General features: G+C 40.3%; 1 protein-coding gene across 1 annotated transcript in view; it reads right to left on the bottom strand.

Moving 5' to 3' along the window:
* Positions 1–1,419: 1,419 nt before the first annotated feature.
* The window catches only part of LOC122558324 (AFG3-like protein 1), a 58,036-nt gene continuing 44,232 nt past the window's right edge, over positions 1,420–15,223 (bottom strand). Inside the window, exons 16-17 of the mRNA XM_043706768.1 lie at positions 7,364–7,558; positions 1,420–5,508 (exon numbers count right to left, since the gene is read on the bottom strand). Coding sequence (XP_043562703.1) covers positions 5,293–5,508; positions 7,364–7,558 — 411 coding nt within the window. The 3' untranslated portion in view covers positions 1,420–5,292. The remainder of the gene's footprint in view (positions 5,509–7,363; positions 7,559–15,223) is intronic.

Here is a 15,223-nt window from a genome sequence, read left to right on the forward strand (position 1 = left end):
CACCCCCCATCTGCATCTATTTCTCGCCTTCCTAGCTACCTTGCCCCCCCCACCCCCAGCACCCCTCCTATTTATCTCCCAGCCCACTTGCCCCCTATATTCCTGATGAAGGCTGATGCCCAAAACGTGGATTCTCCTGTTTCTCAGATGCTGCCTGACCTGCTGTGCTTTTCCAATGTCACATTTTTTGACTCTGATCTCCAGCATCTGCAGCCCTCATTTTCTCCATACCTTGGTGACTGCTCTATACTGGTTGAGCCACAAGGGAAAAACAAGCTGCATATAAAATAAGTTAATTACATTATGTGTATTTATATATAGATAATACATACGTGTTGTTGCCAGTTCAAATTTTACCAAGAGGTTAACCAAGCACAATCAAGACTTGCTTCCCTGATTTGTATGGGCAAATTACAGCTACTTTCCCAAGGTAAGTAATGGAATTGCAATGAGTCACGAGCACGGTGAGTCAGACACTTGCCAATTCCAATTAGCCATTCTGAGTTAGCACTTTCTGCTTCCCTGATGATGTTGAAATCCTGAATTATTTATAAAACCTTTTCTTAATGAGTAATTTCCTGTTACAGTTGATTGCCCAGGGCACTGTGCATGGGAGCCTTCAGGGGCAGCAGTTTTAAAACTAATGGCAATTGGACAAGGCACACTGTTGTATAGTTTACTCCTCATTTTAAAGTTTTACGTTCTGTACTTCTATCTTTGCAGTATAAATTTCAATGCCCACATCTTTAATAGAACCTGTCTAGGTAAACATTAATTACAAACCTTACCAGTAATGTTACCATCACCTCTTTATAAGGAATGTACAATTACAGCTTAGAAACTTTTCATGGGCAGTGTGTGTTGTAAACATGTGCACAGGCACTTAAAAGGAAAATTTAGACAAGCTATTTTAATTCCCAAACATCTTTATGTCTCCTGTATTTAATATGTAACTAACTATATATTAATTAGTTAGAGATTTGTGAATCTGCAACTTCACTGCAACTGTCAGTTTTCATATCCTTCTGGAACATCCTATCGGGTATATTTTTTTAAAGGCTTAAATTTATGAATTGAATGAAAAATTATGTTTTCATTTAACTGAATCAATCCATACCCCCTCCATTGAACATCCTGTGCTTCTTCAATTCTTCCTTGCACATTTAATCTGTTCGCTTGTGACTGTGCTTTCAGCTTCCCGGGCCGTAAAGCCTGAATTCTCTTCCCCTTTGATCCTTTTTTATAACACTCTTTAAAATCCACCTCTGTGACCAATATTTTCTTGTATCCTTACATGCCTCAATTTAAACAGTGTATTTGATAAAACTCATGTGAAGATACTTGTAATATTGATGTTGTATTTGTGCATTTTTTTAAAAAACAGCTTTGGGAATCAATAATGTTCCAAACTATATTTTCTGCTTTTACTTCAGACTTTATTCCCTTTATCAGCTTTGGTACTCACTCCAACGCTACCACTGAAGCAGTTTACAGATAATCAAAACAAAGCCCATGGGAGGTGACATTGAACACTAGCAAATCTTAACATACATTATTTTTTTTCTGAACCAGTCACATCATGGACAGTTGGATTTACTAGATTACCCTGTAGTAAAATAAAAAGGTAAGCAAAAGAAATTGGTCAGTTTACTTTCCTTGGCATTTTCTGCTGGAGATGTTATCATTTATTCAATGCAGAAGCATGGACAAATGTAAGGGCAAGTATCAGGTCATAAAGGAGCAGTGCCAAATTGCTCCTTTTACAATATCAGTACAATAGTGATGCTGAACATACTGCAAACCAAATCTTGGCACCCTGTATAACAAAAATAGATACAGACATGTTTGTCACTAATTGCACAAAATCTTACTTGAAGGAAAGATTCATCAGTTGTGACGTGTGGGGACTACCTTCTTCACAAAACTATATTAACTTTCAAGACATATGACTGTAATGTAGACATTCATTTATCGGGGCTGAAAATGTGTTGCTGGAAAAGCGCAGCAGGTCAGGCAGCATCCAAGGAACAGGAGAATCGACGTTTCGGGCATAAGCCCTTCTTCAGGAAGCCCTCATTCATTTATCAGAGCAATGCTTCAGAGTTTTAGTTTTGCATATACATCTTGTTATTGATTTTCCAATTTTAAACTCTCAGATGTTAGAATTTATTACAGATTTACTACAGGTAAGTTACTACATAAATACTTGAACACATCAGCCACAAATATTTCATTGCTAAAATCAGGAAATATTGTGGCCAATGTAACATTTGATAAGGCATAATAATTACAAAAATCTATATCCAGCAATTAAACACAGCACTGAAATATAAGCATAAAAAGTCAAATTGTGAAAAATACATATGAATGAATATACGGAATTTAAATGATTGTTCAGAATAAATTCTCTCTATACAAAAGATATGACTAATTAAACCTCTTGCTGTAGCAATATGATGAGCAGTATATAGTTATATTCACCAAATAATGTCAAATGACAACACACAGTAATTATAATCATTGAATTCAGTATGACCAAACCAATTACATTCTGACAGCATGATTCTGCAATTAATTTAAATGATAAAAATGTTAAACTATACAGAATACTAATAATCACCATGTGTCAGGAGTGTCTCAGGTGAACAGCAATATTCAAGCTTTAACTAACTCAAACACAGAAATTTCTGGGAAACCTCAGTTTTCGGGTTGAGTGATCCTTCCTCAGAACTGAGGAAGGATCACTTGAAACAAAACAGTAACTTCGATTTCTCTCCACAGATGCTGCTAGACTTGCTGACCTTTTCCAGAAATTTCTGCTTTTGTTTCTGACTTACAGCATCTGCAGCTCTTTCGATTTTTTTCCAAACCTTAACTGTGGGTACGTAATCTAAACAGGCAAGGACAAACCTAAGGTGGACTTTGAAAAAACAAATTCAGAGCAGTGATAATGTAACCAACACAAGATGAACAGTTTACTGCTCGTGGACTTAGTAAGTGAAAGACATGACACTACAAATTGAAATTTAGGCATGGTAATGTTCAAATTTTCCTGTTTCTAAACAATTTTGCAAGATTATACGGACACTTCAGAAATACAGTGAAACCCAATGGCTATTTCTCTTCCCCACATATTTACTTTTCACCTTGATCTTGTTGTGAAATTAAAGTGACATAGGCTATGGTAAAATCCATCATAAATGTTATCCTACATCTGCAGCAATGCAGTCAAGTCAGTGCAAATAGAATTCAATGAATGTCTGAAATGATCAACCCCATCCACAGTGACTAGAACCATTGTTTAGAATGAGAGCATTAGCCTCTTCAGAAGAGTTGACAGAGATTGAAGAAATAATGAAGCTAAAGAACAATGAACTTCACCTCAAGATATTATTACTATAAGGTTAGTGACAATACCAGACTTTACTCAAGAAATAAACAAAAAATTAATTACAGAAATTTTCCAGAAATTTGGAAGAGACTATTGAATAGAGAAAAGATTAACTTTATTAGCGCATATTATAAAATAGAATCAATCACACTTAAGTAGGAACTTGTAATCTAACACTTAGAGATGAATTAAATCTTCATCAAAAGCATTCTGCGTTAGATCAGTCAGGTTAACAAAGCACCTTTCAAGTGTTTTTCCCATTGCTTCTTACTTGAAAGAATTTTATGATTGTGCTATGTTTAAAAGTTGCATTTTGAAACAAAACAATTAAACAGGTTTAAAGGAAGTCAAATGCTGCAGGGTTGGAAGCTAGATGAGCTGCTGTGCAAAGTTCACCAACAATTACAGCTAGTTGCTTGGTCCCAGGCAATTCCAGGAAAGCCTTCCTGTTCTTAAAAATAGCAGAAACCCGCAAAGCTCAAAACACAAAGTAACGGTTAATTTAATTCACAGGCTTACCATGACGAGAAACTCAGCTGTACATCTCTTCGCCACCAACCTACACCTGCTCCTCCTCCTCACCACCCCTCTGGAGACATGAAATTTATATGGCTAGCCAGGATAAAAAAAGGAGACAAAAAAATGCAAGCTGTAAGCCCAGGGCCAGCAGCTGCAAAAGATCAATGTTGTTTGCAGGAGAAGTTGCCTTGAAGGAAAAGTAATGTCAGGAGCAAACAATCAACAATATTGTTTGCTATTCCTCCTACTTTTTGGGGAGAGAGGTAGGTTTGAAATACTTGTTATCTGTATGTTCACTTGCTGCCCATTAAATAAAGCAACTAACAATTCAAATATGGCCTTGTTTCATTAAGTGTTTCCCAATTAAGCATTGAAAAGTTCAAGGAGGAAATAAGCCAAGTGTAAAAGCACAATACCCCAGTTCAGGTCACAAATGGATGTAAATGAGTAACAATATGATAAATATTGGACAGTATATATGTGTCTGAAACACAACACAATCTGTTTATGGGAGTGACCAGCTGCAATGCATCACAGAATTTCTAATTTAGATGTTTAATACATTAGTATTCATGATTCAAAGAGATCAATAATTTATGAAACGTGATCAGTGTGAAGAAGTTAACAATCCAGCAGACATGGTATTATTCTTGAGTGCTTAAATGATACATCTATTTAGTAACTTCAGTAAGACTTGGTAGTTTGAAATGGACTTTTAGGGGATAGAAATACATTTTGTGGGGTTGGTGATTTTTTCAAATATATTGTCATTCTACACTAGTTTAGGTCTGTGCATATAATTAAAAATGAAATGGGCTCACGTTTCAGGTTTAGATTTTCAAGCAGCAAAACTAATTGCTGTAGATAGGAAAAATGAGGAAAATCAAAAGTTACAAAGATCAATAATCACAATACTAATGACAAATGCGCACACGCATATCCAAGTATTGTCATACATTTGAATGAAATTCAAGTCTTCTTGAAATAACCATGTTATAAATTTGGTTCATTTATTAAAGGAACCTTTGAACTCTTCTTTAGATTTATTTTTGTTCCATCATGTGCCAATAAATAGACTGAATGCTTCTTCCAGCCAAGGAGACAATGGATTTCCCAGAGTCAGCCCAGTTTCTGAATTCCTGCAGGCTCAGTCCAAACTACTTTCAATTCAGCCACAAAATGTGACCATCACCTGGGTTAATGAAAGGCATCATTTCATAAGCTGTTCCATTTGCCTACAGTTATCAAGGACCACCTTATGGGAGAACTGCTCCAAATTACAGTGCAGGCATTTTTAATTTTATCCTAGCAAAATAAACCTTTCAATTTGGTTGCCACTAAGCTCTCCAGTTGACATAAAATACAAAGGTACTTAACACATTTCATGCCAGCTGTTTGCGTGGCAGTTCCTCATTACTCTCCTCCCTCTCCTGGTTCCAGTCCTTCAAACCTTCAGGTAAAGTGGTGTCCTCTTCAAAGCTACCAGTGCCTTCAACAAATTCCTCATAAGTGGATTTTTCTGAAAATGGCCGAGGACCCAAAAGATCAATCATGTCACTTTTATCAAGCACTTCCTTCTCTAGTAATCGTTCAGCTACCTGATAAAAGAAAGAGACAAACAAGATAATTAGAGATCTCAAATTTGTGAGATTAAAAGTAATGTTTCACACCTGGAAGGCAAGAATATTTGCAGAAAAACTTCTGATTCCAAATTGCTGTTTTGGTATTGTCAATAAAGCCCATTATTTTGCAAAACTTGAATTTGTTTTGTTGCTTCAGAACTCTGGGAATTCTGCAAGTTTATAAAATTTAGTGTCAGAAAATATGTTCATGTTCTGTAGTTCTCCTGACACCCTGTGAATGGTTTATTTGAAGACAGATATCCCCCTGTAGGGGAAAACAACAAACATGATTTAAAAATAAATATCTTCAAGATCTTATGTGCAACAGGGAATTATGGTTCTGTGCATTTTGAACTTGACAATTCAGACTACAAACTGAAGAATGGAACACTGAAAAATGCAAGGACTTTCTTTTGAGCATTAAATCCACTCCTTTGTTCAGTTCTCTATACAAATGTTACAAATCACAGGGAAAAATTACATTGGAATCCAGAAAATTACAGCATTAATCCATTAAATTGGCCTCAATCAGAGGCCCTTCTCAGTAGCTGCTGCCAGCTTAAATATATAAAGGCTGATTTTTTTTTAGATGAACATAAATTAGAACTGAAATATGAAAACATAACCATTAGTAACAAGTGCAGGAATGAAAAGTATTAGAAATCTTGAAAGGTGTAATAGAACAGACTGTGAAGATTTTACAGGTTAAGCACAGAGCATACTTGCTTATTTATAATGGGATGTGAGCTATGGATTGGATAGCATTTATTGCCCAACCCTAGTCGATCTTATGGTGGTCAGCTACCTTTTGAATTTTTGCAGTTTATGTGCTGTTAGCACATCCACAATAGTGTTAGGGAGGAAATACCTGGATTTTGATACCATAATACTAGAAGAACAGCAGTATAGCTTGGGAGAGGAAATTTCACCTGAATGTGTTCCCATTCAAAAGGTATTGCCCTAAGGTGTCTTGGTGGATTTCTGCTATGTATTTTACAGATGGTCCACACTGTCACTGCTGCCTGTTGGTATTAGACTGTTTATGAATATGGTGCCAATCAAGCAGGCTGCATTGCCCTGGATGGTGTCAAGCTTCAAGAATGCTGTTAAGAGTTGTTCTCATCTAGACAAGTGAGTATTCCACCACTTGCTGACGATGGACAGGCTTTGGGGAGTCAAGAGATAATTTACTATGCTACTGACCTGCTCGTGTAACCACAGTATCTTTCTGGCTAATCCAGTTCAGTTTCTATAGTAACGCCCAGGATGATGACAATGGGGGATTCAGTTATGCTAATGCCATTTACTGTCAAGGGATGATGGCTAGATCCTCTCTTGAAGGAGACGGCTAATTCCTGACACTTGTATGCATGAATGTTACTACCAGTTTTTTTGCCAAAGCCTGTCTAGACATGGACCATTTCAATATCTGAGGAGTCTGAATGATGCTGAACCTTGTGCATTCATCAGCAACCATCCCCACTATTGATCTTATGATGGAAGGAAGGTCATTGACATTGCAGCTAAAGATGGCTGGACCAAGATATGACACTGATCAACTCCTACAAAGCATCCTGGATTGACTTCCAGTGTGACTTTGATCAGTGGAGAGCTTTCCCTCTGCTGACTGAGGGGGCCTTAGTAGAATTAGTCAGGAAATGGCAGGATGCTATTCCTATAGAATTTTTTGGAATACAGTAACATCTCAAGAGAAACCAGAATGGATTACCAGCTGGTGAATAAAGGAAACTGAAACATGACGAATAATAGTGTGGAGGAAGAAAATCTGATAGTGCATAATTCCTGCACTAGGAACAATGCAAACAATTACCTTTTCAACTTCCAGTTGCTTCTCCTTCAATAATTCCAAGGTTCTCTGGTTTGCTGTACCAATAAGAGCCCGAACCTCTTCATCAATAAGCTGTGCTGTGGTCTCACTGTACGGCTTTTCAACAACTGTATCACCTTGTCGTGGAAGGTCAAAGGACACTTGCCCAAGTTTTGTACTCATACCAAATTGAACAATCTGGAAGTGAAAAACGGATTCATAAATAGATCAGAGCTCCCAGATAGGAACAGTACCAAATGAGTTGCTGAGTCAGGTGGAGCAGATGTGACAAAGCACAATTTTCAATTTTTGCTGAACCAGCTGATTAGATGCAGAGCTCTGACAACAGCTTCATGAAACTTGATGATAACGCATAATTATAAAGAGTAAATTCCACAGTAAAAATTCACCACTTACTGGATTGTTTAACAAGTTACATTCTTCAAATAATTAATAGCATAACTGAGTAAAGCTAAGCATACACACATTAAATAAGGACTTTCTTGTTTTTTTGTATCATTGTGCACAAGTCAGCATTGATCACTTGATGATAGCCTCCTGATTTAACAAAACTGTTTGAAGATTCAAGAACTTCTACTCCTCCAAAAGTATTTAATTTAAACATCCATACCAATGGATACATAACAAAACACAGGCTGATATATAATGATCTCAGTTTTAGGAAAGCAGATGATGGAGCAAAGTTTGAAGGTATGGGGTGTGAATACATAGTTTTGATCTTCTCAATATTGTAGATAATACAAGATTTCATTTGGGTCAAGCAACTTGCAAAGAGGCCAGCTGAGTACTATAAGCTCAAATAGGAATATGTCATCATGCATGCAGATAAGATTACTGAAAGGAAAAGAGACAGGTACAGTAAGATAAATTTCCATTATTACTGGTTCCAGCTCAATAGTGAAGAGTTGACATAGAAGATCCTTGCAGTGGCTGTGTTAGTTGGCCAAAAATGCCATTTTGGAAATGCTTTCTCTAACTGGAATTCAAACAAGAGAAGTCTCAAGAAGCTGATAATAGAGGAAAGATTTTGAGGGAGGATTATATGGTTGACTGCACAGGTCTTGGGGAATAAAGGAAGTAAAGGATTATTGCCACATAAAATGCAATGTAACTTTTTCAGGGCTAAATCTGTAGTGTGTAAGTGGTCATAACTAATTCAGAAGGATTCAACCCAAAAAAGTTATTGCAGTTCTGGTCTCCTTCCTATCGGAAAGATGTTGTGAAACTTGAAAGGGTTCAGAAAAGATTTACAAGGACGTGGCCAGGGTTGGAGGATTTGAGCTATAGGGAGAGGTTGAATACACTGGGGCTCTTTTCCCTGGACCATCGGAGGCTGAGGGGGTGACCTTATAGAGATTTATAAAATCATGAGGATAGGATAAATAGACAAAGTCTTTTCCCTGTGGTGGGGGAGTCCAGAACTAGAGAGCATAGGTTTAGCTTGACAGGGGAAAGATACAAAAGGGACCCAAGGGGCAACTTTTTCACAGAGAGGGTGGTACATGTATGGAATGAGCTGGCAGAGGAAGTGGTGGAGGCTAGCACAATTGCAACATTTAAAAGGAATCTGGATGGGTATATGAATAGGAAGGATTTGAAGGGATATGGGCCAGGTGCTGGCAGGTGGGACTAGTTTAGGTTGGGATATTTGGTCAGCATGGACGGGTTGGACCGAAGGGCCTGTTTCCATGCTGTACATCTCTATGACTCTATGCCACTTTGAGATACAAAACTGGTACAAGGCGGAAAGAAAAATACATTTTAAGAAAACATTGGAGAAAGTTCTGAAAGACGAAGTGAAGGAAATCATCAAAAATCAAATAGTGCTGGAGAAATTAATGGCAGTTAATTGTAGTTAGCTTTTCCCCTAGGATGGGGGATTTCACGACTGGGGGCATTTTTTATGCATATATTTATTGAAAACATGTTTCACTCTTTCATAGCTTTTTTGGTTTCTTTTATAAAGTACAAAAGTACAGAAAAGTAGAAATAATATCGTATTATATTACATTACAGTAACATTGACAATGAACTGCCTACTATTCTTCAAGATACAGCCACCTCATATTTACTTAACTTAAACCAAATTCGCATAAACTCAAATTAAATAACATTAAATTAAATTACAATCCAGTAAATTACACTACATTGTACTATATTACATTACTCCACTCACCATACCTCCATCAAGACTCCTGTCCACAGGAGCAACAGTTATAATATCCGTATTTTCCAGCCCCCCACCCCCGGCGGACCCGAACCACCATGTATAAAGGCCCTACTCAGTACCACCGGTAGGTCCATGCAATTTAGAAAGGACCACCATGTCTTAAAAAATTGCTCTGTTCCACGGCGCACCATACTTAGAGTCATAGAGATGTTCAGCATGGAAATAGACCCTTTGGTCCTTGTCAGGTAATCTTGAGGGACGTGCTCCATCACAAGTCTGTGCCACCTGTCAAGACCTGGAGGCTTTTCAGATATTGAATACATTAAGATGTTCTTCCTTGCACAGTGTATAAGAATATTGAATAACCTCTTCCGTGCTCACCCAAAGAGGGAAGATTCGGTAGTCCCAAAAGGAGGGACACCGGATCCTCTGTAACTTCTATTCCCAGGATCCTCTTTAGGTCATTCACTATGTGTGCCCCCCCACACCCATATCCACAGATCTTATAACAGGACCAAAAGCAATGTGTCAGGGTGCCATTATGGTTTTTACATTTGGCACATTTTGGACAAGATTCTTTCTTAGACTTTACTCTGGCGCCATATGGGCCCTATGGAGGATCTTCAACTGCATCATTTGTGCCTTTTACATATTAAAATTTTCTTTACATTCCCCCATATATCCTCCCATGTTTCTGATGAGATTTCTTCCCCTAACCCCTGATTCCAAATTTCATGGAGTTTCTCCATATTGCCCAAAGCATTCCCTCTCTGCCTTGGTACTATCAGAGAGCACCCCCACATCAGAGCACTCTTCATTCTATATCCGACTTGTTGGGCTGGGTCAAGAGCGTGGTCTTCTTCTGTATGTAATTCCTAACCTGGAAATATCTGAAAAAGTCTCTATTAGGGATTCCGTATTTCTGACCTAATTCACTGAAAGACATAAATCTCCCAGACAGGTGATTCCTTTACCCTCCCATGCTGTGAAGCCAGAGTCCATTGACCCTGGTCTGAATCCTGGGGCTCCCGCTAACGGGGTGAACTGCAAAGTCTTAAGTAAATTGCCCTCACCCTGCTGCATCATCCCCCATGCTTTTACCATATATATGATAATCAGACTCTCACAGGTGTTCAACTACAGATCTCATCTTATCCATGAACAGTAAATTTACGAGGGGACATCTTGCCTGCGAGGCCTCTACATCAAGCTATATCGACTGATAGTCATTGCACACCCATCCGCTTACATATGACAACAGGGTGCCTATTTGGCATCTCTTCAGATCTGAGAGGTTCACCCCCTATATCTTATGGAAGTTGCAACTTGGTAAATTTAATTAGGGGGGGCACCTATGGCACCAAATAAATCATCCAAGCTATCCTGCAAACCTCTGCAGCACCTGTTTGGGTATTAACAACAGGAGCATCCTCATAGGATATAACAACTGAGGAAGAACCATTCATTTTAATTAAGGCTATATGGCATATCCATGATATGGGTAGTCCCTCCCATCGCTGCAAGTCCTGCTTTATTCTCTCAAACAGCTGCACAAAGTTAGCTCCACACAGCTGCTGCAAGTAAGGGGTAATAAAAAGTCTGAAATAGAGAAAACCTGTCTATGACCATTTAAAAGGAAACCCCATTCACGAGCTTTGGTACTTTCACCAATTCCCCCCAAGGGCATGATTTTCGATTTTGTGAAATTTATCCCTTATCCCAAAAAGCTACCAAATAGTATCATTTTTTGTATTAGTGGGGGTATGGACCTTTTGGGGTTAGCCAAAAGCAGAAGGACATCATCCATACAGAGAGAATTCTGTGTTCTCCAACTCCCACCTTTGGTGCAATTATTTCAGGGTCCTTTCGGATAGCTTCCGCCAGTGGTTCAAGGTAAACAGTAGTGGCGGCAGGGGACATCCCTGCCGGTTGCCCCTCCCCACACCAAAATTGCTCGCTTTAACCCCATTTGTGATAATCGCCACCTTGGGGTCTTTATGTAACACTGCCACCCACCTGGCGAAGACCCCTCCCAGACCAAAATGATCTAAAACAGCAAAGAGATATGACCATTTCACTTGATCAAAAGCCTTTTCTGAATCCAGGGAGACCACCAAACCCAGAATCAGTCTCTGCTGACATATTTGCACTATGTTCAGTACCCACCTGATATTGTTGGAGGAGGTCCGGCCCTTGATAAAACCAGCCTGATCCTCTTTTATAATAACGGGCAGCACTTCTCCAACCTCAGAGCCAACAACACCTTCGATAGAATTTTAAAATCCATATTCAACAACAAGATGGGTCTATACGATGCGCAATCCTCAGGGTCTTTCCCTTTCTTCAAAATAAGGGAGATATTAGCCTCCCTAAGAGAGGACGGAAGGCAGTCCTGGCTATGGGAATGACTATACATCTTCAGCTAACATGTGCATAAACTGGTTGTAAAATTCACATGGGAACCTGTCTGGACTGGGTGCCTTGCCACCCTGGAGCTGCCTTACCGCCTCTTGTGCCTCCTGTACTGTCAGACGTGCCTTTAAAAGGGAGGCTTCATCTGTGTTTATACCAGGGATGTCTAAGTTTTCAACAAAGGATTGCATTCTCGCTTTTCCATCCACACAGCACTCCGACCAGTATAATTCTGCAAGTTAAGAATGGACACCCACGCCCACCCCCCACCAACGCCCACCCCCACCTCTCAACCTGACACATCTTTACATCAAAGTAGTAACCACTTCTCACCCAGCAAAACAGAACAATAGAATAACTAATAACCACCAAACAGATATAACATCAAACATACTGGATTTTACACAATACCATGCCTATTAGGCCCCTGACCCCAAAAGGGAAAAGAACAAAGCGTGAAGGTTATATTATGCCATTGTCCAGACGCATCTTTTCCTCCTTCCACCTCGGCCAAAGTCTATCATTTCAGTGAGTTCAAAAATTCTTTTACTTTTTCTGCTGAGTCGAAGTTGTGGACATTTTCCCGTAATTGAAATGTAGCATTGCTGGGTATCTCAGAGAATATTGAATGTTTAAATCTCTTCATTTTTTCTTTACATCATCAAAAGTCTTCCTTTTCTTAATTATGGCCCCATTAAAGCCATGAAAAAAACATTATCTTTGAACCTTAATAGGCCGAAGCTTGTGGATCTCCTCCCAGTCTTCTGGCTGTTTCTATTACTAATTGCTTTTTCTTGTAACGCTGAAGTCGCACTAGGACCGGGTGGGGGCGCTGGGGCAGCCCTGACCTGCTCACCAGCCCTGACATGCAGTGGGCCCGCTCCACATTCACCTGGCTCGACTCAATCTCCAGCCCCAGCAACTCCGGAAGCCACCTCTCGAGAAAATCTTCACGCTCCAGTAAGCCCAAGATCCCTAGATTTTATTTCTCCGACATAGATTTTCGAGGTCATCTACTTCTTCCTGCAGGGCCTGAACCTGGCCTCCCAAGGCTTGGATACACCCCTCAGATCTCTCCTTCACGGCCTCAGAGGGCGTGACCCCCGTTCCACCACTTCTACCCACTGATCCGATGCCCGGGTATCCTGCTCATGCTTTGTTAGCATGGTAGTAATTGGTTCCGGCGCTCCCTCGATTTTTTTCATGGGGTTTTGGCGTGGGTGGGTAGGAGACTACCTTGCTTGGGGTATGGCACAGAGCCCAACACAGCAGACTGTTCAGACTGCTGCCATATTGAATCTCCTGGGGGCATATTTTTGAGGTGAGGGGAGAGAGATTTAAAAAACTACAACAGGGCAAATATTTTTACAGAGACGGTTTGTATGTGAAATGAACTTTCTGAGAAAGTGTGGATGTGGGTACAATTACAATGTTTAAAAGAAATTTTGATAGATACATGAATAGGAAAGGTTAGGAGGGATGTGGGCAAGGACCAGGCAGGTGAGAATAGTTTAGTTGAGATTACGTTCGGTATCAACTGGTTAGACCAAAGGGTCTGTTTCTTTGCTGTATGACTCTATGATTCAATGAAAGCTGATAATATCTTTACGTCTGATCACTCATATCCCAGGATATGACAAGAGGTAGCCATGGAAATTGAGGATGCATTGGCTATCACCTTCCAAAGTTTTGCAGATCTGGAATAGTCTTGGGAGATTGGAGGGTGGCAAATGTAACTTCAATATTTAAACAAAGAAAAGGAAAAATTGGATATGTTATTTGAGTGGGTGTGTTCTAGACCCCGGTCCTACAAAGTAGGGCCTCCTCTAATCTAACTTTAAAGTCCACAGACTTGCCCCAAAAAGAGACTCCAGGGAAGTTCCTGTTGAGAGAAGAAAGAGTCTTTAGCTCAGGAGTCTTCGACAAGGAGGTTGAGTGAAGTGATTACGCCACAGTTGAAGAGGGTGAAGATATGACTGCCCAGCTGGTTCAGTCTGCTACGTGCATGATGTGGGAGGTCAACGACTCTGGTGTATCTGGCTCGTATATTTGTGGAAAGTGGGTGCACGTTCAGCTACTGACAGAGCATATCGCAGCACTGAAGAAAGAACTCGAGGACCTTAGGCTCATCCGAGAGAATGAGATCTTTCTGGACAGGACCTTCAGCGAGGTGATTACACCGACCATACCAGAAGGGAGCAGTAGAGAGGACGATGAGGAAGGCAGACAGGAGACAGGTGCAAGAGACCGCGGGGAAGTACCTGTCAGGGACAAGTTGAATCTTTTGAAAACAGTACAGACAGATGACACTGCCAGTCCGCGAGGTGGCCAGGTCTGTCAATCAAAAGGTGGCATGGAGGCAGAGCGAGGAGTCAGACATCGCATAGAGCAGTGGTGATAGGGGACTCCATAGTGAGAGGAACTGAACGGGGTTTCTGTGGCAACAGGCGGGATTTAAGGATGGTGTGTTGCCTCCCTCGTGCCAGGGTTAAGGACATCACAGACAGAGTGCAGGAAATCCTCAAGGACGAGAGTGAAGAGCCAGAGGTGGTGGTACATGTCGGCACAAATGACGTCGGGAAGAAGAGGAGGAACATACTACAGCGGGACTTCGGAGAACTAGGAAGAAGGCTGAAAAGCAGGATGTCCAGGGTGGTTATCTCCAGTTTGCTTCCAGTTCCTCGGGCTTGTGAGGCCAGAAACAGGGAGATAATGGACTTGAACTTGTGGCTGGGAAACTGATGCAGGAAGCAAGGATTTAAATTCTTGGATCACTGGGGTATGTTTTGTGGTAAGCATAAATTATACAAAAGAGACGGTTTGCACCTTAATAGGTTGGGGACCAGCATTCTGGCAGGCAGGTTTGCTACTGCAACACAGCTGTGTTTAAACTAAATAGTGGGGGGGAAGGGGACAAACTGGAAGTTTAAGAAGGAAATTGAAGGGAAAAAGTTAGAACAAGGGAAGTCAAGAAAGACAACGGTAGCAATGAAGCAGAAAACTCAAAACGGGATCATGCCGTAAGGTTGAGTGAAATAGGGGTTGATAGGAAGGGTGAGGGCAGTAACAAATGAAAAATACTATATATGAATGCACGAAGTATTAGAAATAAGATGGATGAGCTTGAGGCTCTTTTGGAAATTGGCAGCTACGATATTGTGGGGATAACTGAGACGTGGCTTCAAGTGGACACGGCCTGGGAAATGAATATTCAAGGCTACACGTGCTATCATAAGGACAGACTGACGGGCAGAGGGGGT

Source organism: Chiloscyllium plagiosum, chromosome 17 (assembly GCF_004010195.1).
Source record: "Chiloscyllium plagiosum isolate BGI_BamShark_2017 chromosome 17, ASM401019v2, whole genome shotgun sequence".
NCBI lineage: Eukaryota > Metazoa > Chordata > Chondrichthyes > Orectolobiformes > Hemiscylliidae > Chiloscyllium > Chiloscyllium plagiosum.